At 40.3% G+C, this 22,331-nt stretch overlaps 1 protein-coding gene across 3 annotated transcripts in view; it reads right to left on the reverse strand.

Moving 5' to 3' along the window:
* Nucleotides 1–16,638, reverse strand: part of LOC139686796 (serine-rich adhesin for platelets-like) — a 304,425-nt gene extending 287,787 nt beyond the window's left edge. For 2 of the 3 annotated variants that reach the window (XM_071583839.1, XM_071583843.1), the window contains exons 1-2: nt 16,485–16,638; nt 15,511–15,642 (exon numbers count right to left, since the gene is read on the reverse strand). In XM_071583839.1, the coding sequence (XP_071439940.1) occupies nt 15,511–15,615 (105 nt within the window). In that variant the 5' untranslated portion in view covers nt 15,616–15,642; nt 16,485–16,638. The remainder of the gene's footprint in view (nt 1–15,510; nt 15,643–16,484) is intronic. The other variant, XM_071583840.1, reaches the window with a different exon arrangement.
* Nucleotides 16,639–22,331: the final 5,693 nt, after the last annotated feature.

Consider the following 22,331-nt stretch of genomic DNA (forward strand, 5'->3'; position numbering starts at 1 on the left):
CCGGGAACCGAAGGGGAGGGGGAGGGAATCGCCCACCCCCGGGCGTTTCAGACACCATTTGGTCCGCGTCCGCCCGGAAACAAAACTGGAGTTGGTGCTTGGGGAGGCGAAGGAGGGAAAAAACATAACGAGAGCCTATTAATACGAGAGCTCACATCCTGCGCCTTCTTGCTCGAAAGGTTGGGGGTGCGGGTGGGTGGGGATCAAGGGAATGGAGTAAATGGGGAGAGAGAGAGAGAGGAGAAGGAAAAAGGAAAAAAGAAACCGTTTCATCTCCGGAAAGGGGCGACCTTAGTAAGGAAACTTCTTGGCGCTGGACCAAGTGGAGGCTGTTTTCCTCCGCGCATTCCCCTACCCCACCGACATCCTATCCCACCCCCAGAAGGAATCCGCGGGGTGTGACGCCGGGTGAACGAGAGCCTACGGAGGTAAAGGCGGGCCACTAACAAGCCACACTCAGCTCCCCCCCTCACCTCTCTTTGCTGCCAGAGGTTCCCTCACCGCCTTCCCGCCCGTTCCTTACCACTTACCGCAACTACGGGCAACCAACCCCATGTGTCGTCGGAGTTAAGGACGTCAAAGGAATGCATGTTGACTTCGCCTCTATCCATGCCCGGGACACGAGTCGAGTGGTGACAAAACACAGGCGAGAAAAGTGACTGCCGGATACCGCTTCCCCCGTTAATGTGTTTTGAAACCTCACCGGGGGGAAGGGGGTAGCAGAAAAAAATAAGACTCCAAAAAATATGAGGGCCCGCCTGACATACTCCTCAAGGAACTTGCCATCAGATACGAATGTACTAATTGGATATGTGGTTCTGCGAGCCGATCGCCACTTGTGAAAAGTCGCTGAGACAAAACCGTTAAGACCACAACCGCAATGAGAGTTGTACCATTGCAGTTGGCCCAAAAATAGCTGCATAAACATCGCAACCTCGAGATCGAATGGTGCCCTGGAATTGTTTCGTTTTTAAGACAAAGGGAAACGTTCCATTAAGCCAGGGTTTTCCCTAGTTCAAAGATTCGCAAAAAAATCTATATATAATGTCCTTTTTCCACGGGTACCTGACACTGAGATGATAATACATTTACACCAAAATGGGTTTACATCACTCTTATAGAAATCATTAACTTTCTGTACTTATGACCTTCTTAATTGTTTAATGTAAACATTGCTACATTGTCTCACAGGGTCTGCGTAAGGTAAAACCAAAAAGCTCCTCTAGGATTTGGAAAACCCTACATTAAGCAGTAAACATTTCAAAATAATCCTATCGATTTAATAAACGCTGAACCAGACGAGCTGCGCACATGCAGGTTACCACACACTTTAAGATATAAAAGATTCTATACGTTAATTAAATTCCGCCCATAATATTCTTCCCCAGCGATTACCTTCACAATGAAAATACAAATTATTGACGCTGTTACTCTCCAAAGCATTACCCCACAAGGAAACAATTGCGATCTCACTCGGTATTATTGAAAAAAATCCGTCACGGCCAACTTCTCCTCTTCGCCCACTCAAAACTTTGAAGGCCACGACGAGGCTCATGGAATATTTCGCGACCGAGAGCATCCCAAGGCAAACAAATATGGCCCGAAATTCCTTCGAAAACCAAACACCAAAATCCCAAAATTGCTGAACGCTTCCAAAGAAACTTTTTCGGTTAAGACTTTTAAAGGGAAAACCATCACGAAAACAACATAGCTCCGACGGTACGGGGAGAAAGAGAGAAGGGAAAATGGGGGAGGGAGGCTTAAGGAAGAGGAGATACCCTAAAAAAAAACGAGAGGAAACCTTAGGGAACCACCATATTTATATTCCCAACCGCTACCTTTGGCAATGAATGGGGCAAGGGTCTGGGAAAGGGACCTTTGGGAAAACATGAATATAATCCGAACGATCCGAGGCGCATGCGCGAGGGAGAATGCTGTGTGTTCAGGCACCCGGAGTGTGGGGTAGGATAAGGGGAACCATAAGGGGCCGAGGGCGGACTCGAGAAGGGAGGGAGAGAGGGAGATCTCGACTTGAGGCGGGGAGGGGATTGAAAAGGTGAACGTGCCGGGGTGAGGACGGAATCGGGCAGGGGGACGGGGATGGAGAGAGAGAGAGAAGATGCAAAAGGGCGGAGGGATAGAGATGGAGAACGGCATAGATGTGAGGGGGGGCGGGTGGGGACAGCGTGGTGGAGGTCGGGTGGAGTGGCCGGAGATGGAAGCTGCAGCACCCCACCCGGCCGGAGAAGAGAGATCCCAGGGCCCGGAGCGTGGGGAAGAGGGGGGAGGGAAGGAGATCAATAAAATAGAAGACGGGGAGGTCATGTGCGGTCGGAGAGGGGTGGGGAAGGAGAGGTCGCGGATTTCGGGGGCGGGGGAAGACGTCCCGGCGGTGCGGGGGTGCAAGGGACTGAGGTGACGTCATCCCCCACCAGCCGCCTCACCCCCAGCGAGGCGCTGGCGGATGAGGCGGACAAGGCCGCGGCCGGGGTCGACAGTTTACGTGTGTGCGGACTTGAACATGGCCGCGTCCCACTGCGAACACCTTCCACTCCCGTGCTAATAATTCCCATGCTCTCGCTCTCGGGAAACTGGTCCTACGTCGGAGAGCGACTCGGATTTTTATCGAGCGATGAGACTGTTCGCCGGATAGAGCGCAGACATGGCGCTCGTCCGCCTGTGGTACGGCGATACATGTAGTGTAAGCTTCCCCCGATGTTTCAAAAGAAAATCCGTGCGCAACAAAGTTTATCTGACGGTTAAATTTATCTTCCGGGTGAATAAGACTCGTCCCGAAAACGATAAGCCGGCCCTTTACTTCTCCATCACCATTTCCGAAACTTTTTCCGCAACCTATACAAACTGCACCTAAAGGAACAGGTCTGTGGATTCTTGAATCGATAATAGAGCATGAATTCTATAAAATTACGAAGTGCATTTAAAATAAACGAGTAGAAAGTCGTTTATCATTGCGTACTCATTGTGGGTAGCGGAGGCCGGATTATTACTGGTAAACAACGGTCGTCCGTAGCTTTAAAAAAGCTGTCCAATGAAAGCGCAAAAGAATAAAGCCTACAAGTTCATTCTGATTATCTGACACACCATGTATGGGATAGAGGATGATTACACAAATTTCATTTTCATTCGATCCTGTTGGTAAGAGTTCGTGGGCCACTTCCTACTATATGAGTACGTATTTATATCCAAAATATTCATACGCAATTTCATGAGAGAAACCTGCATCATTAAGTCTCTCACGCATTAACATTCTCCTTCCTGTTTGGGTATTTTTCTGCGGTGTTTATTACCGTAAAGGATATCCTACTAATTTTTTCTTAAATGCTTCGACCCATTTAAGCATATAATGCTTTCAAACCCACACACATCCACACTTGATTTCTTAATGCCATATTTTTATTCTGATGCGAAGCGTGGCATTTGAACTTAACCGGCATTAACATGCACCTTGGACGTGTTACTGAATGGTTTATTTTAATCTGAAACTCGCCCCAAAATGGACAATTTATTACTATCAATGCTGCCACGAGTTAAATTAGCCTTAGTAGCATTATATTCCGGATGAGGAGCCCCGAAGGAAGAATTTCACATTTGATATAAAGCTTACTATATTGAAGCTCCAGTGCCAGATTTGTACTGGACAGGGTAATTAGATATTGTTATTACTCAAATCAATAGGCATCCAACTAATTTATAAAGGGTAAAATATCCCAGTACTGCTGCGACGAACGTGGAGGGTGTCAAAATTATTGCGGCGCAGTCACAGATTTGGAAATTTTGCGGTGCAGTCAAAAATTTTCAATTTTAGTTTGGCACCCGACCATTAATTTTTTATCCATAGATTCAAATACAATGGTCTCCTTCAACAATGGATTTCAGTTTCCAACAATTCTGTCCCATTCGATTGTTCAAAACAAGGTGTGTTACCTCGTCCACCCGAGTCAAGAAATGCCGCCTAATTCAAGAGAGTCCGTTCCCAGACCTTCATACAATAGGTGGAATAAGGAACTATCTAGTCTCAATCTCGCCCCAATAAAAACATTTTATAATTATTCATTGATTTATTTTAGACTATCAAGCGTTTTTTTTATTATAGCGCAGACTCTCCTCTGACGTAAGCTTGCAATCACGACGAGGGAGTGTGTGACCTGTAGAAGGTGGGTGCTCTTTTTTCCGGCTCGACTACCTTCGGATCAGCTACGCTATCTTTTAAGCCTTTCTTTCGCCCGATTCCCCGCGCCTAATATGCCTCCGCAGGAACACGAACGACTAAAAGAGATAAAACCTCAACAGAACCTTCAGCGCCAGGAGCGTGAACCTCTCACTGCTATCAGAAATTTTGGGAAGCTCGTTAAATGTCGAAACCATATTGTGCCCTTAATGCGTGGAGCACCACCCGAAAGGGAAATTGAAATTATGTCGGCGGGAAATTTTACGGTAAAACCTCAGGAAAAAGCATGAACCGCATGGGCATACGACCTTCGGCAGGTTTAAATTAAGCTGTACATACTCTCCCGAGGTTCTGAGGCAGGATATTCTTAAATTAATGCGTCGTTATTCTCACAACTTCACAGACTCCGCAAAGGGGACTATTTTGCGCATGATTGTTCCTCAGTCACAGTAATCTTAGCAGCGAAACTTTTCTTCGAAAGGAATGACTTCGAGCCGAACGACTAGCACTTGAACCTTATTTTTGGAAACATGGTTTACAACGTCTGACGAAAATTAGTAAATTTAGCCACAGTGGCGTATTTTGGCTTTTTAATAAAGAGCGAATCAGAATATAACTAGATATCACCGCAAACTCCCTCGCACGAAAGTCATTCTATACAAGGAGAAATGTACCCATAATCAATACTGATAATTTCTTGAGAAGTTGCATTGATTTTAATAAAAACATTTCCTTAGGTGTGGCAATGATAAAAAATTTCAAATGCTTCAATTTACATCATAACTATGGGTAATTAAAAAAAAACTGTATTCCGAATTCAGGGAGGACGCTATCTCACCTTCGTGTGATATGCGGAAATCCCATTTTCATACCTCAAAATAGGCATAACCCTATAGTTACAATAATCACGTCAAGAAGTTTTTAATCGGGGCACTTATTCTATTTCAACTGAGTTTAACGTCTTCGGTTGATAAGAACACCCTCAATGTTACGCAAATCTAAAACCCATGAAGAGGCAACGATAAAATACTGGACAAAGTAACAGGCGCCCGAAGGAATCAATTACGGGAATCACAAAATATTTTTTGAAGATTCACGTAAAGCGGGGAAGAATTTGGTGCATTGCGTTTTCTTTGTGGCGTTCGCGTCATGCTAGATCCCACGGCGCGAGAGGATGATTTTCTGAAAATACGAGCCAGGCACGGCAATGGCGCGTTAGGGACCATACATCATTTAACCGCACAAAAGATATTTTCTGGGCCTTTCGGTAAGTTTAAGGGAACATTTACAAAGCCCAATGTGCTAAGTTTATAAATTCAATAGTTCACCATTTCCTTTGTGAAACTACACTGACGCAACACAGAGTAAAGAATGACACAGTCGGTACCATAAATTTCTCGACGGCATTATGCTTGGTCGGAAGATTGACGTGTCAAAATTTAAGAGCCATACCACAGTTTAACGTTTATACGTTAACCTTGTTGACTGAGACCCGCGTGAAAAGCAATGAATTAGGTAGCTGTTAGAGTAGCGTTTCATCTGGAGGAAACCACTAAGTAAACAGCCGTTCTTCGGAACTATGGCCTCCAGATATAACACATCGGTAGAAAATCAATGTCGACATCTGACTTCCCTCAACCCTTCATCACCCAAAATCCTCTCTAGCCATAACAGCAAAATTCCCTTCGTGTTGTCAATCATCTCAGTGGACGACCCCAAGCGATGACTACCACTGTACACCCCAACGATAATGCTAATAGCACCAGCTAATGATATTCTATTTGTAAATATGGAAGGAGTCAATCGCAGAACTCGAGCTAAAGACGAACGGAGATTTTTAAATTTGGCAAATCAATGCCACGATGGATTCCCATAAATAAGAAAAGAAAAGGAGGGCATCGATTACCGGATATGGTACATTCCGGATATCCGGTGATTACCGGATATGGCGTACAAAATGTCACTGGAGCGTGAATTATTTTCGCGCCGTGGGGCTCAAGCACCCGATATTCGATTTTATGGCTGAGCATGACACTTATATATACTAATGACTTCCTGAGTACTCAAGTTCGCTCGAAAAAATCAATCTTTGATACATTACAAATTATTTTGCAACTCAAAACTCAACGTTAAAGATTCAATGCGGTGAGCAAAGCGTAAATGTTATAGATTCCACGACGCAATCACATCTATCAGAGAAAAAGCAGTGGGGAGGGATGAGGCAAGGTTATGAACTAATACAATATAAGCTTGTGGACTAATCATGACGCCACAAACGTCACTTTCTTTACTCCTCAGGGATTATTTCTGCGATCACTTTATAGGATTATGTGAATAAAAAATGAGATAATCTCCATTGAAACGACCTTGCGGCACAAGCTGAAATCCCGATTGAACACAAGGTACAAAAAAACGTCTCTTTACCTGAAAATTAGAGCAATTCAATTACGCGGAAGACGAGTGAAATCAAATCAAAATATGATTACTGGAAATGATCGGGAGGTCTTAGCGGCCGTTGTCTCAAGGCCTCTGGTATTAGCGCTATCCGCAGCCTGTGTTCAGGGAAGTCTCTGGGAGAACATGCAAGTGCATTAACCAGGTATTACACAACTTTGAGTAATGTCTACAAATCTTCTTTTGTAACTTGCTGCAACGAGAGGTCATCTTTCCTTCAGGCGACCATTAAAAAAAATATAATTTAACAAGATGGAGTTATGTTTTATGCTCACACAAGTAAAAGCGCAAAAACTTTCTCCTCTCCAATAGCACAGGGACAAATTATCGGTATGTCGTCTATTCCATTCGTTGTGGCCGGAGTCTCAGAGTAATATCTTCGAACTAATGAAGCATATAGGTACCTGTACATATATTAGATCAGTAGAGGTAAAATCTTCACGATTTAATGTAAACGATAAACGTAGTTGCAACATTATCTCAGGTGATGGAAATTTCAGATGCCTTTATTGATGCAGTTATTAGCCTGTTTACTCCAATTACACAGTGCAATCCTCAAGTATACCGCATTTCTAATCGCATAAATATCCTACGCCAATTGTTCTCAAAGTATGCGTCGTGACTTACAAGAGAAGCACATAATTCTATCAAAGGAGGCATCAATTGATAAAAAATGAAATTGAATATGAATAATCAAAGCACACCCGTTTTTTTTATTTTAAAATTCCAATGTAACACAACCTTCCTCGAACGCGAGGCTAGAGAAATAAAACTTATCGTCATTTCGAAAAGATTCCGGGGCGAAGGGCGTCGATGGAAACCGGGGGAATCGATAAGTTTTCTTGGGGCGATCGAAAGGAGTCTCTGAAGACATTGACGTATTGAAGTAGGCAAGGCGACGAAAAGGGGAGCGGAGGGGGTAGATCGTTAGGTGCCACATCTGCCGTTAACGGCAGATGTCCCGCCTCTTGCCGATGGAGAGAGGAGTGTGGGAGGAGACGGGACAATTTCCCGCACCGATCTTCGTGACGGCCTCCTACCCCTACGATAGAGAGCGAAACTGAGTGGGCCGTATTGTCCCTGACTTACCCCCTCCTTACTCTTCAGACTTGTTCAAAGAGCTTTATCCTCCTCGGCAAACACAATACGAAACCCAAATCATTCGATAGATCATCAATGAAAAACCGAAAGCATTGGCATTCCCGATAATTGCGATATCCACGTTTAAATTCGAGGTCGGAAGGGATGAATCAGATGGAACTATTTACAAAGGAAAGGGATGGGAAACCATATGCCGTAGATCGGGGTAGACAAAACCAGAAGTTTTGAGTGTGGTTGATGAGTACAGTATGTTCACTGGGGACATTAAAAGAAAGAAAGGGAGGATAGATTATGGAGAGATGTGGGATGTGTACGCTGTGATTGACGGAAGAATGTTGGGTAGCAAGCGATATGGGGGAGGGGAAGAAGCGGCATTTCGGAGAGAATGAGAGGGCGGTTTAGGAGCACATAAATCATTTTTTAGAGGCCTTCCAAAGCTGGACTAGGATACATTCTAGACTACCCCCCATGTATAAGTTGGTAGAAGTATGATCTGGTGCTTTCCCGACGCATTGCTCTGGAAAAGGCTACTCGGGTCTTCCACCGGGTCAGTTCCTCCATCGATGACGCCAACGTTTCGGAAAACGAGTCGTTTCTCATCAGCCCTAAGGGTTTAAGTTGTTAGCAATGAACATTATTAATCATTATTCTAAGGTATTGGAAATATATTCCTTCTGTTAAGTTGACTCCACTTTGTATCCCTTTGCATTCAAAAAAACCTTTTAAAATACGCTCCAAAATTAGGTAAGTTAAACGGAATAAAGGGAGGTAGCGATTTGCGGAATCGAAGAAGGGTAGGGTATATGGTAGTGCCGGGTCCCAACGTAAGTAGTGTTGGGTGAGTAAAGTGCTGGTTGTATGTGTGTACATTAAAAATCCACAACCTTACCACAAAATTAACGGCCATTGATAAAAAATATACATGTATAAAGCATCGAAAAACCACTCGCGTAAATACTAGTACATAGATATGACAATTGGCAGATTTGACAGTAGGGATTTGGCAGATTTTACAGGGATTTGCGAATATCTAGGAGGATTTTTTCGAGTTTTTTTGTGTTAATTTTTATGGCGAAATTTTTTCTGCACTTTCCAATGTCATTCTGGTTAACCAATTAATAATACAATTCTTTCATTATTTAAAAACCTTTCCCCAAAATATTCACCTCAGAAACGGGTTCTGTGTATTGGCAGCATCCTGCAGTGAAAGATGAAAATACTATGCGGCATCCGTCCGAAGAGCGAACTCCATTCACACGAGACGAATACCGCATTACCATTTCATCCACCTATGCAAATCCCTTCTGGCTAACGCAGCGTGCCTTTTACCCAACATGGACAGATGGCTCCAATCGCCTTCTTTTAACGAGGTTATATATATATATATATATATATATATATATATATATATATATATATATATATATATATATATATATATAACATTTGGACGGCACAAATAACACAACATTATAAATAGAGAAAAAATAAAAGTACACTCACATTTCAGATTGTTTAAGCTTTTGGCTTCTCAGAGGCTTTCTTCAGGCCAGCCTCTATATGTATATAAATGCATGTGTGTGTGTGTATATATATATGTGTGTGTCTAAATGAAATGTGAGTGTCCTTTTACTTGTTCCCTATTGATAATTTTGTGTTCTTTGTGCCGTCCAAATGCTAAACATATAAAAAAAATATTACATGTATAAACTTTATTACATGGAGATCTAGCCATCTCAACAAGGATGAGTGTACTTTAGTTGGGTTTCTTTTCAATATAGTCTCTAGAGTAACGGAAGAACTGAATAGTTACCTTCTAAGTTCATTAAGTTCATATCGAGAAATAGAAGGAATGAGGGGGCAATTAAAATCCTCAAGTCACTTGTATGCTATTTCTGTCGTCTTATTGCGAAAGTGTGCGTGCGACGGAATTGTGTCACGTTCAGCAGGTCACACTCGACTTCACAACTTATGAATTTTCAGACGCACGCTGGAGTTACGTCAACAGCTATGCCGTCACCCGACAGTTGGATCACTTTACTACTCGTTTATGCAACCAGTCTTAACTTAAAAATTCCGTTTTCTTTTCCCATAAAGGCCCTTAACAAATCATATTCACATTCTCACACAAAATTATTGTTTCTCGTGCAGTCACACATTGAATTTCGGATGTTTCCTATCTCCTCCAAAAATTTGAATACAGCTTTGGCATAACCTAAAAATACCTATTCTGTCGCAGTTAATTAACTAACGTATAAACTGGGAATTTCCAGCCGACGACGAAAAGCTACCCATTACATTAAAGCCCTCACGAAAAGAATATCTTTTTATTCACGGAAACAAACACGATGGGGAGAGATATAGACGGATCGACATGATATACAATGCTCCAAAGTGAATTAACTTTAATCTACATAGAGGAATCGGTAGAAGCATGCATAGGAAATGGCAATAAATCAAAGCTGAAAAAATCTGGATCCAGGAATCTTATACATTTATGAGCGGCGTCGAAAATTAAAATAATTACAGTGACAATGAAGGAGGAAGTATGAAACTTGTAAAAGAAAACATAGAAGTTCCTCGTTACATGAATCCGTAAACGGTAGAAACTAATCAAAATATGGACCTAATAACCATGAATAAAAAAAATTAATCGAATTAAGATTTCGCCTACATTCCCAACTACGTACATGAAGATAGATACCTGACGTCGACATCAGTCATACTATATTTCCATTCATTACAAGCGACTTTGTCGCTACGAATCCGAACTATTCACAAAATTAAATAAACAAATTATGGTGCATTACTTAAAACGGCAATACCAACACGTCTACATTGTTGGTAGCCGCTCCAACGACTGTTATATCACAATCCAGCCCAAGTAACTAATCCTACGGCAAGCATAACAGCCATGCCAAGGCCAGTTTCTAAACCGCGATCTTTGGATTTCCGAGCCGGAGCGTGACCACTGTTTGCCGTGGGAGGCTTAACCACAAAATTTACATGAGTTGTTGCAAGCGCCATGCCCTGCAATGCTGATTAGAATGAAATTACCCACGAAAGACTTTCACCTCTACGGTGTAACTACCTGCGCCGTTGCAACCTGCCTCAAACTAACCCTTGAGCAAATGGACAAATAATTGCTGAGTTGGCTGCGCATTGCATTGCCCTAGCGCACCACTGCAGGAGAGTTAGATCGTTAAGTAAGCAAGGACGTCCTCGGAATAAGGGGAACCTTCTTCGCCTTCATGATTTCGATTCACCTGATGGGAATACTCGACAAATCAATCCGAAGATAGATTTTGAATGTTGAGGGTGAAGGTCATCGTAGACTGCACGTACATAACCCGTCCAGGCGTCGTATGGGCGGGTGGCAGGGGCTGTTAAGGTACTCCTTTAGTTTATATCATGTCTGTCTACATAATGTAATAATGGGTGATATTGACTAAATTACTGACTCCTTTCCCTGTGTCATCTTCCAAGCCATAGGAATTTCCTTACGTCCTGAAAATGTATTCAAACACATTACTGGGAGTTCCAACCCCAGGTGACCCCACGGTCATTAATCCAACGCTCTATCCACTAGCCAACGACGCCACTTTCGAGGAAAGGGAAATCTTCAAATACTAAGCACATCCAATTTCCATATTTTCGTCAAAGATTAACCCTTTGCTCCACGCATAATGGACGTCAGGGTAAGAAAAAAGTAATGAAAAACTATTTTCTTATTTTACTATCTTGCAAGCCACTCCTAGGATGAGCGGCAGGGGGTGAATACACGCCAGACTATTTTTCACCCGAATATGACCCTACCGCGGTCGGACAATATTATTCTGATCCCTTATAGTTCGCAGTAAAATCACATCTTAAATCCATCTGTTCTACACTTATTCTCTCTAATTTTATTAGCATGATATCTCCGTACCGTAGTGCGATGGGGGTTATAATACATTTTCATCATCACTGCTAGAGCGTCATCCTCCCACTTCATGCAAGAGCTTCTATCTGTAATTTAATCTTCGCTCCGCGAGTGATTCCCAGCCTAGCTGCTCAAATATTTTGGAGACGCTACTGAGTTTATCATGACATCGTTTTACAAATCTAGCTCATCTACGCTGCACGCGATCCAAATCGGCAATTAATCCAACTTCGTGAGGATCCCATATACTTGCAGCATATTCTAAATGAGGCTTAGCCAGCAAAAGATAACACTTCTCTTTGACCTTTTCATTACATTTACCCAGTATTCTTCAAATAAATACGAATTATTTTCTAGCTTGTCCACATATTCCGCGTATATGTTTCACCCAGAAGAGGTCGTGAGTGAGGGTAACGCCTAGATATTTAATATTGCGAGGCTCCGTTCGTGATTATAAGTATGCCCATCAAACGACATTCGGAACGGGACAGAAAGAGCACGGGGAAATGGTGGTGATTTCACGAAAAGGCGCCGACCGGGGCAAGCCAATATAATCGGCCAAAACCCAACGTGCCCGCAGTCGCATATGGAGCAGGACTCGCCGGACTGAAAAAAAAGTGCGCGGAAAAAAGATCTCGCTGGAAATTAAACGAGGGATTCGTCGCAGTAACCGGATTTTTGCACGCCTCGCACATCCTTGAGCGAAGCGAGCGACGTCGCCGCTCATGCGCTTACGAAAAACTGTCGAGCCGGATACGATGCTTGGCTGCGGCGTCCCTCCCTGCGACATTGGACACTTATGAGGCGACGCTCATCACACTACGTGAAGCGAGTGGAGATAAAACCGAAATGCCTTCATAAAGATTCCGCCAAATGCGCTGAGGTAAAAGGGAGATAGGATTCACTGACTGACATTTCACGTTCCAGTGCGAAAAGATCAAAACGCTTTTTTTCGACTTACCCCTCTCGGGCTACCTTTATGTACCAGAGAGGGAGCGATCCCATTATGTGTATGATGACTTCGCGATGACGTTCAAAGTCTTAAGGAGCTAGACCCAGTGAAAAATTTTACGTAACATTTTCAAACGTTAACGAAATGAATAGTGCGTTCATATTAGTACCCTAAGGTAAAACGTTTTCACTTGAGAGTACGTGCACCAGACACTAAGGTATTTAAAATTCAATCCTTATACGTTAGTTTTCTACGTCACCAATACTGCAGAGTGAGCCAGTTTTTAAATTATATATCATGGATAGGAATACATGGGCTAAAGGGCATTTAAATCAAGACTTTTGCCGAATAATTAACCCTACACTTTCTCCTTCCTTCCTTAGGAAAGATGGATGAAGAGTGCTTTGAATCGCGATGGGATTCTGAAGACTGTGATAGAGAGAAGAATGTTAACCAAGCGAGGAAGGGGTAACAATAAGATAGGGGTGTTGGATGGACTGAAATCCTCTAAATATGAATTTTCCCAGAGTTGCAAATTTCTTAATGCCAATTGCATATCTCCAACGGCAGTGAAAGTGGACAATAATTCTTCAAACGGGAGACTTTTGATCTTTCAAAATATCAGGATACAACTGCACTAACCCCGAGAAAGATGAAATTTATAAGAATGTTTCCTGTCAATCGAAGCATACATATAAATGGTAACAAACGCCTCATAAAGTTCAATCTTTTGGTATTAGCCGCACACCGCTTATTTTTACAATATGCAATTTCTAGTTTATGCGTGCGTGAATAAATATGTGAAAAACTTTCGAGCGGAATGTTAGATTTCTCGCATAATTCATCATCATTTGAAAAACTTGGCGTTTTAATCGTGGCGAAAAATAGTTACTTTAATTAGATACCTAAAGCAATTACCTCGTAAGTTTTTAAGTGGCGCTCGTCAACTGAATGCAGTGAGATAGCCACTCACTAAGACTGAACTAAGCAGTGCGCAAGTAAAAACTAAATAAGAAATACTTTTAAAAAAACTAAAACAGCGACGATCCCCTGATTCATAATCATGAGGTATCTTTGTCATTTTCCGAGAACAAAAGTCGAACACTAATGCTGATGACGTCCGCGACCACAAAGTCGACTCGATTCCCTTTTCCACAGGAAACACTAATGCACATCATTCTTTGAGCATGAAGCTATTTCCCAGCATCAAAATGCATACAAGTTTACGGCTGACTGTTCGGACAGAGGCGAGCTAAAGACAGATCGCATGGTAGTAGATTTTGGATGGCCAGCAAAGGGGGTGGGGCAAGCTTACACCTTCCAGTGTTTCAGACATTCATTTGCTATATGCTACAACTTTGATAATACAATTTTACATGCTATAAAGAATATTTGGACAATGAAAATGACCGGCCTGAAAAATGAGTAAAAGGGTGAATGGGATGGTTGCATTGAATGAGAAAGCTTCTCTCGTGCCCCAGATGTCAACTTGCTCATGACATGGGAGATGGATGTGAGGAGTATTCTGACTGTTTGGAGGGTAAATTCCATGTCATCAGAAAACATAAAAAAGTATGACAAAGTCGTATCAAGTTTTGGCCCTTTATAATACACTTGACAGCCACTACCACTCCACACTGCAACAGCGGTCCATAATCTGCTGCACAAACCTTACATACAACCCCATGGTTTCAATGAGATATCAGATATACGTGATATTTCACAGGCCAATAAGAATCGCTAAAATATAATCTTCTGATGAAATAATACCGGCAGATGTAATTTAAGAGTATTAAAATATTTTCTCCCAGCCACACACATGGAATTAAATGGAGAACTTTATCTCCTAAAATTCCCTCACATAATGAGTAGGTATATAAAATGTTATTGACAGTTGGAGAATGAGGGTTCTCTCACCTTTTCTTCAATTCAGAGAGTGAATAAAATGAGTGGAAGAAAGAGGTCCAATAAACATAAACATTTAAATATTACAAATCACAGTTAAAATAACATACATCCTTCCATATTTTTGTTGATACCTACTAGTCTGCTAAATATTTCTTAAATTTGATAATGAGGAACAGAATTTTTTAAATAATTTCAGTAAGATTATTTGGCAATATTATTTCAAAAGCTATGTTAATAACTAAATTAGGTAACCTACGGGCACTTTGTCCGTACAACTGACAGACTGCTGAGACACAAGTTCAGATTTGGGCAATGCCTGCAGACCCACACCCACCTAAACCCAATCCAAGTCATATTCTGGCTGTCACAATTTTTCTGGAAAACAACATTTGATGGCATATGGAAGGGATCTAATCCTAATTTTCCACACACATGAATGAAGCTGTGACACTATGACTTGAAGTGAAGACTTAGTTTGATTAGAACTCTATTCTCATCCTTCAATTTGACCTTCAGGGTCACTATGACTGAGTAACACTACTAAATACACGTCTCGGCTTATCCGGCAGAAAATTTTCTGCTGGTCCAAGAATTATAAGTTCAAATTTTGCCTTATCAATAATTGTTCGTAGCTCTGCAGTTAGACCACTTAAAATTGTGATTATAATGCAAATATAGTTTATTCTGAATAACCTAAAAATCCAACACTAACATTTTTCTTAAACTGATTTCAAGCAAAGTCAATCATAATGACGTGATCACAATACTATACTGCTAAATGCAAAATTTTAAAAATTCAGAATTAAAAGTTCCATATTTATTAAACACGTTTATATCGACTTATTGCGTCCCATTTTTGTAAATGGAAACTGCCACTCTTTTTTCACTTTTACTTTTCAAATCACCAAAAATATTTCGCATGTCTAACAACAAATGTAACAATAAATAGAAAAAGAGTGAAGAAAGAAATTTAAATCTACTAACCTCAGCAACTTTATCCATTACAGGTATATGATCCATTCTGCACTTTTTTGTTGTTGTGTAGGTATGACCTTTCCTTGTAGCCCTACGGGACATACATGAGCCCATATATGCCCAATTTTGAAACACCGTCTGCTGAAAATAAATTAAATGGAATTTAAGATTGAACGAAAAATTTCATTACCAAAAGTCTTATTTAACGCTGCTGTTATACACATGCAAGAGTGTTTCACTACACATCTCAATTAAATTTCAAATAACGTTGGGGGATTTCACACGTTTGAATTCACGCCTTCCCGTTTATAACTATAACTTCGTCCGAGCCGTTACAGGGCAAATACCGCTGTTTGAAACAAGTTTTCAAATGGTTACATGATACAGAAAACAAAAAAATCCGAAATTTTAACAGAATGGGCTTGAAAATAATTAAAGCAGAACACAACTGTTGTTGACTTGTGTGCCAAGCCAATTCACTATTAACATTCTATCAACAACACCATTAACATTAACGCAAAAACACTAAACTATAAACCATATTTCAAAGAGCACTGGAATACCTCCCATTCGGCACACTGCCGTATGGTTCAAACAGAAGACGTTGACTACTCGAATGCAGAGTAATTATGCGTCAAATACTAATTCGATGTGAAAACTGTAGTCACTTTTGCCGAATCACTCCTTTACATCTCACTACGTACGTAACTATAGATGCTATTAGAAAATTAATACAAATTTACAGAAAAAGCTAGCAGTATTTTCAAAAGATTAAGGTCTGCAGCAAACAACTGCGCTAAACAGAGCTTTGAAAAATTCTATTTTCAAAATTTATTCTAAATTAATCCATTGCGTAAAAGTGAAAAGGGAAACCTATAACACTCATTTCATAGCCAAAAGTAAACACACTAAAGATTTTTACATAATTATGTAGGTTAACGAATATTTAAGTATTATACAGCGATGAAAGAAAGCATAGTTACCTAGTTCAGTTAAGTAACTCCTTTTAACAGCAAATGACCTTTTTCCGCAGGTGTTAATCATAGCTTTTCGCGTAAATATTCATAAATACCTAATATGTGCGACTGATCCAATTTCGGCTGTAATGCGTACCGCCTGCAGCGGACAGCTCGCACATTGACTCCCTCTACCGACCTTTCTGTCAAACATCAAACTTTCGTTGCGATAAAATCCAGCCCTCTTTAATCAATAATTGATACTAGCATATGATGTTTAACTGGAATTTATGATATTTTAACCAATTGAATGAAATATAAATAAGAGTTAAAATTTTTCTTGGCCTTTAAATTCTTTGTGTGTTCACTCAATGGTTTTACTAAATGTCTTCTTCAATGGATTAAGTATGAAATCTGCCCGAAATTTACGAAGTGGCTCCACTATTGTGATAGCGTATTTTCAATCGTTGAAAATTGTTATTGATTGGTTCTCTGAATCGGTTAAAGTTTACTCCAGGCTCGACTACTTGCTGATATATTAGTACCTTGGCAATAAAATTCTAAAGCCGGCATCTATTTTGTTTAAAGAACACGTTTTATCTAAGGCTGAGATTAAATGTTGGTTTGGTTTTAATTTCTGTCGTATTCCGATGATTGTTTATGCATCATCCGTATCTGTGCTTGATTTTAAGTTCCGTCGTTGTTTTAGTAGCATACATGTCGAAATAGTGTGGAAATTGAATCGTGGGCAATAACTCGTTGCATTGACAAGTTTCACTTGTAATAGTTTTCTTCTTTTTAAGAGAGTATTTCCATCAGGAAATTAATATATTTCAGCAGCAAATTGTAGGAATATCATGGGTGAATTTCGAAGGGAAATTAGTATCTCTGAGTACATAACCCATGGACACGGTTAGTGTAGTGATGAAGATTGAGAATTGATTATCTCGCGTTGTAGTTACACTTACCCACGCAGCAGTGGTAGATAAGTTAGGATTTCAATCTTAAGATGGATGTGAATGAACTATGATATAATTTAACTCGAAAAACTATTGTTTTATTTTCATTTTTAATGGAATGAAAAATGAACTTATATCTAGCAATAAGGCTCATATAGAGATTTTCCTAGTTCCTACTCATGGCTGTGGCCCTGATATATAATCTTAATTTCTCCCAAATAGGCGGAATCGATTGCATCAGCAGTTATAAAAACTTAAAATAAAGTATCTAAATATTAATTTAATTGCCTTAAATTTTCATTTTTCTCTGAATATATCGCTGATAACAGTGTCCTTATTTATGCCGATATTACAACTCCTGCTACTTTCCTCAATGTTGACCTTCCATTTGATTTAATGAAGCTATCTACTGGCATAAAATTGCTGTTCACTCATAACTTCTATTCTTACTTAAGCTCTTAACCATTTGTCTAATAATTCTTGGTATATCTCGGTTGAAAACTCCGGGCACTTCAATATTGCAAGAACTTTTGACCTTCGGAACATATATGATGGAAATTCATAAAATTCCCTGTCCAAGGCGCTCATACTCGTTGTGCATTTTCTAAATCTTCTCAAGGTATGAGATTTAGTAGGAATCCTATTTTCAGTTATTTTATGGTAAAAATATATGAAATTATTACAGAAATGAACTCCGTTGACAAATTTCTTCTTTACTGTATACTTCTTTCATCTGTGTCACATTCATGCATTGTTTCATGTGAGTTCTTTTCCTGAGACTGCTAATATTCCTTGAATTGAGAGGCATGTCAACCACGGTAACCCATCAATTTCTCAATCTCCCCCTTCCTAAAAGGCATTTACCTAACCTTCCCTCACATCTGAATGGTGATTTAACTCAATTCTCCAATGCCTAATCACACAAGTGTAGTACATTTCAGTCATAATTGTCTATAATTGAAACATTCAATTCACACATTGATTCATGACTCATCCACTTTTCATCTTATCTCTCCTGTACTCTCAAGTAATACTGTCGTTAGTATGTACACTTTCACACATTGTCATCTTTGTTGCCTTCATTGTTTTATTTACTTCACTTGCAACATACAACCTTTCTGCCAGCATTTGCCTTTACCATAATCACTTTTTATATCTTACTACCTTTGTCACTCATTCCGTCCATGGAGGAAATGATTTTAGGCTTTCTTCTGTGGATTTACCCATAATGGCAGAAGAGAAATACCTTATTAATTCTACTCAATGGTTTTATCAATATGACCTAGGTTTTGATGCCTTATGTCATCTTTCGTCCAGGAGAAAACAGTAGCAAAACTCAAATAATATCAATAAAAATCGTTGAGTGGTATTCACTAAGTATTATTATTCATTTCATCCATTCTGCCAACATATACAAAAGCTTTTTTTTTCATTTACTATATGCACTCACTTTGCACTATTTTTATCTCTCTTCTGGGTAAAACTTCTTGAATTCTGGATTCTTTCAAACTCAATGTACGAGGGTCATCCGGAAAGTAGTACCCGTTCGTGAAATAAAGACACAAAAGTAAATATTAACAAACATAAAAAATTTTATTTGAAAGAGGATACTTTAAACTACTTCTCAACATAATCTCCAAGCAAATTAAGGCATTTGTCATAACGTGTGACAAGTTTCTGTATTCCTGCTGCATAGTCCTTCGCCGCCAGCTAATTGAGATACGCGAGGGACCCATCTTGCACAAATTTTTGCATAATGCAGATGGTGTTTAACAATTTCATGAACAATTGTTCGAGAAACATTGGGAAAATGCTCACAGATGTCATCAACTGTGACGCGCCGATCGTTCCTCACGAATTCGTCAACTGAGCTCACCAGTTGGTCTGTAATGACAGACGGTCTCCCCGAACGCTCATCGTCGTGTGTGTTCCCCCTCCCCATGTTGAAGTTGCGACACCACCGCCGAACAGACGACTCGTCCATTACATTGTCTCCATACACCTCCTTTAATTGGCGATGAATATCACATGGGCGAACGTTTCTTGCATTGAGGAATTTAATCACTGCCCTCACTTCACAACTGGCGGCGTTCTCAATTTTTTTAAACATTGTAAACAATCACAGAAACAACACAGGCAATGCTAGCGTCACGCAACTTGGCTCAGAGAAGGCAGACAAGCCACTGAAGCTATCTGACCTCGTCCAGCGGCTACTCGCGTCGTCAGCACTTCATGCGGCACGAACGGGTACTACTTTCCGGATGACCCTCGTAATTATCATTTTCACTCAAGTCAATTTCCCTGTGGCCATCTTAACCACTTTATTCATATGGATCACTTTCATACTCCATACTATTGTTACACAAGTACCCCCTTTAATAGTCTCTATATCTCTTTTTGTCCTAGGCAATATCACCACTTTTATTCTGTAATACATGCACTCACATCCCCTTTCCCATGGAAGGTTTGTTCAGAGAACTGTCTCACCAGGATTCTCCATTCTTGATTTCCTGTGACAAAATTCATGCAAAAAATAATTGCCAAAGTAAATATAGACCATGCAAGTTTACCTTGGATTCAATGAACAAAGGTATTCTTGTGAGCCAGCTTCATCGAATGGGTCCCCTCAATTTACCATTCCAAGCCCAAACCATTCATTCACACCAAGGTAGCCTTTAAATGTGGGCATGACACTTTCATGATGTAGTCATTGCCGGGGTCTCATTTAATCTGTTGAAGAAATTTTAAATGGTAAACTTCTCTACCTCCACAATGCCTCATTGTAAGATTTATTGGCCATAAACTAGGCATAATCCACAACCAACTTGCTCTACCTCGTTCCCACTTTATTAATGCCAGTAGTTTTCATTTCATCTATGTCACTAGATAGTGAGGCTGAATTTTGATGGAAGGGTGGTCCTTTGTATGTCCTTGATGGAAGGGTACTCCTGGTGTATTCCTTTGACTTTGAAGGCGGAAGAGAGATGTCTCCTTCTGCCCAAGGCTGGAATAATGTCTCCAGTTTTTTTTGTGAGAAATATGCATATTGCAGAAGCACATCGGGGCACAAAAAAATATTCATACTCACCATATCAATCTAGTGACTGAACTCACTGACAGCATTAAATGCAATGTACCTCAGTACAAAGTTGTGGTGGGTAAATCAAACGTTATGTGGCTCTTGAAAAGAGTAAAACCATATGCCGGTTGTTACAAAGAATTTCAATAGTTTGACGAAAGTAACTATAAAAATACTAAATATTATGAAGTTTCAATGATTGTTTCGTTTGAATATTTTATGATTGAAATAATATATAAATACAAATTTGAAGTGGTAGAAGGGCTTGTGCATTCTGATGACCCCTAGAGCTCTGCTGACAGGAGCAATGATAGTTGCTCTTGACAGGGTCCCATGTTTGATATGCTAAAGAATAGGAGCCACATGAAAGGTAGTCCATGCAGCATCCGTTCCTCAGTGAGGTGGCTGCAAAGGCATACGATCCCAGTGAGGTGCCCATTTGAGAGATGATGTCACTTAAAAAATGCTATTGAGGAAGGCAACGGGAAACCACCTCAAATATACTACTATGATGGCATAGTTCTAATTATTAGTCTTGGCAACCATGGGACTCAACCCTATCAGTCATATGCCGTACCCAGCAGTATGAGAGGTATGGCATGGTTCATCAAGATTGTATCATGGTTCTTCCGTGGTTGTCATCTCAAGAAATTCTTGCCAAGAGAAAGTGCTAACTGCAGCACAGGAGAGGAATGAACTAGTTAGTGTAGAGACTTGGAATGGTGAGACAATGTTGAGTACTGGAGAATTGAAAAATATAAAGTCAGAGATGGAAAAAGTAAATATAGATATTTTAATGCTATGCCAGTTGAGATGGAAGGATTGTGGGGATTACCGGAGCGGTAAGTGATGGTTCTTAAGTGGCACACAGTGGAAGGGAAGGGAGTCAGTGAGGGGTGGCAATAATATTGAACAGAAAAATAGAGAAGCATAGCACACATAAAGTGAGTAATAGAATATTTTCAACAGAAGCAAAATCCGAACCAATCACTGCTCAGCTTTACATGCCACCAAGCAATCATAGGGAGGAAGAAGTTGACAGGATGGAAGTACAAATGGCAAAAATTGTTTAGTGTGCAGAAGATGGCACCTATTGAATGAAAATACAGCAGTTTGTTCCTGGGTTTGGTATGGACTGGGGTGTGAAATTATTTATTAAGAATTTTGATTTGGGCATCTAGAAAAGTGTTTCGGTGGAGGGGAAGGAAACAGAGGATGTTGTATTGAGGGAAAAAATACATGGCAGTGCATGCCTTGTGGTCTAACAAGAAAAATGCCATCTATTTATCTTAGCTAATGTATGAGTTTCAAGGAGAGGTGGGAAAGGCAATTTTGTTTGAGGATACAGAGTTAGAGAATGGCATGAGAGGGGCTGAACCTACTATCCATGGTGTAATCTTTAGTTTAAAGGCAGTGGCCATTGCAAAATATGAATGAAAAGTGTCAGAATGGAATTTATTTTAAAATAAAATGTAAGCTAGGGACTCATGAGGTCAAAATTCTTACAAATATATTATTATTCTACTGGTTAAAGTAGATTTGGATGGAAACAGACTATGGAACAGTACAACATATCATTTACTTGCTTCTCCTAATGAAATTCTTTTCCTTTTGCCCCATACTTTGACCATTATGGTACAAGACACTTCCAAGAAAAGTATACTGTTCCATCTGCTCAAATTTATGAGCACCTGTTTTGATATTTACCTTAGCTTTTATCTTTCTCAAAAACCACAAAACCTTGGTTTTGTTTACAGGTATTCCCATCCCATACATATTGAATTACCTCAGAATATGACTGAATTAGTGTGAGAATGAACTTAAGCATGACATATA

This window comes from Hetaerina americana, unplaced genomic scaffold (assembly GCF_022747635.1).
Source record: "Hetaerina americana unplaced genomic scaffold, ioHetAmer1.1.p SCAF_15, whole genome shotgun sequence".
NCBI classification, from domain to species: Eukaryota; Metazoa; Arthropoda; class Insecta; order Odonata; family Calopterygidae; genus Hetaerina; species Hetaerina americana.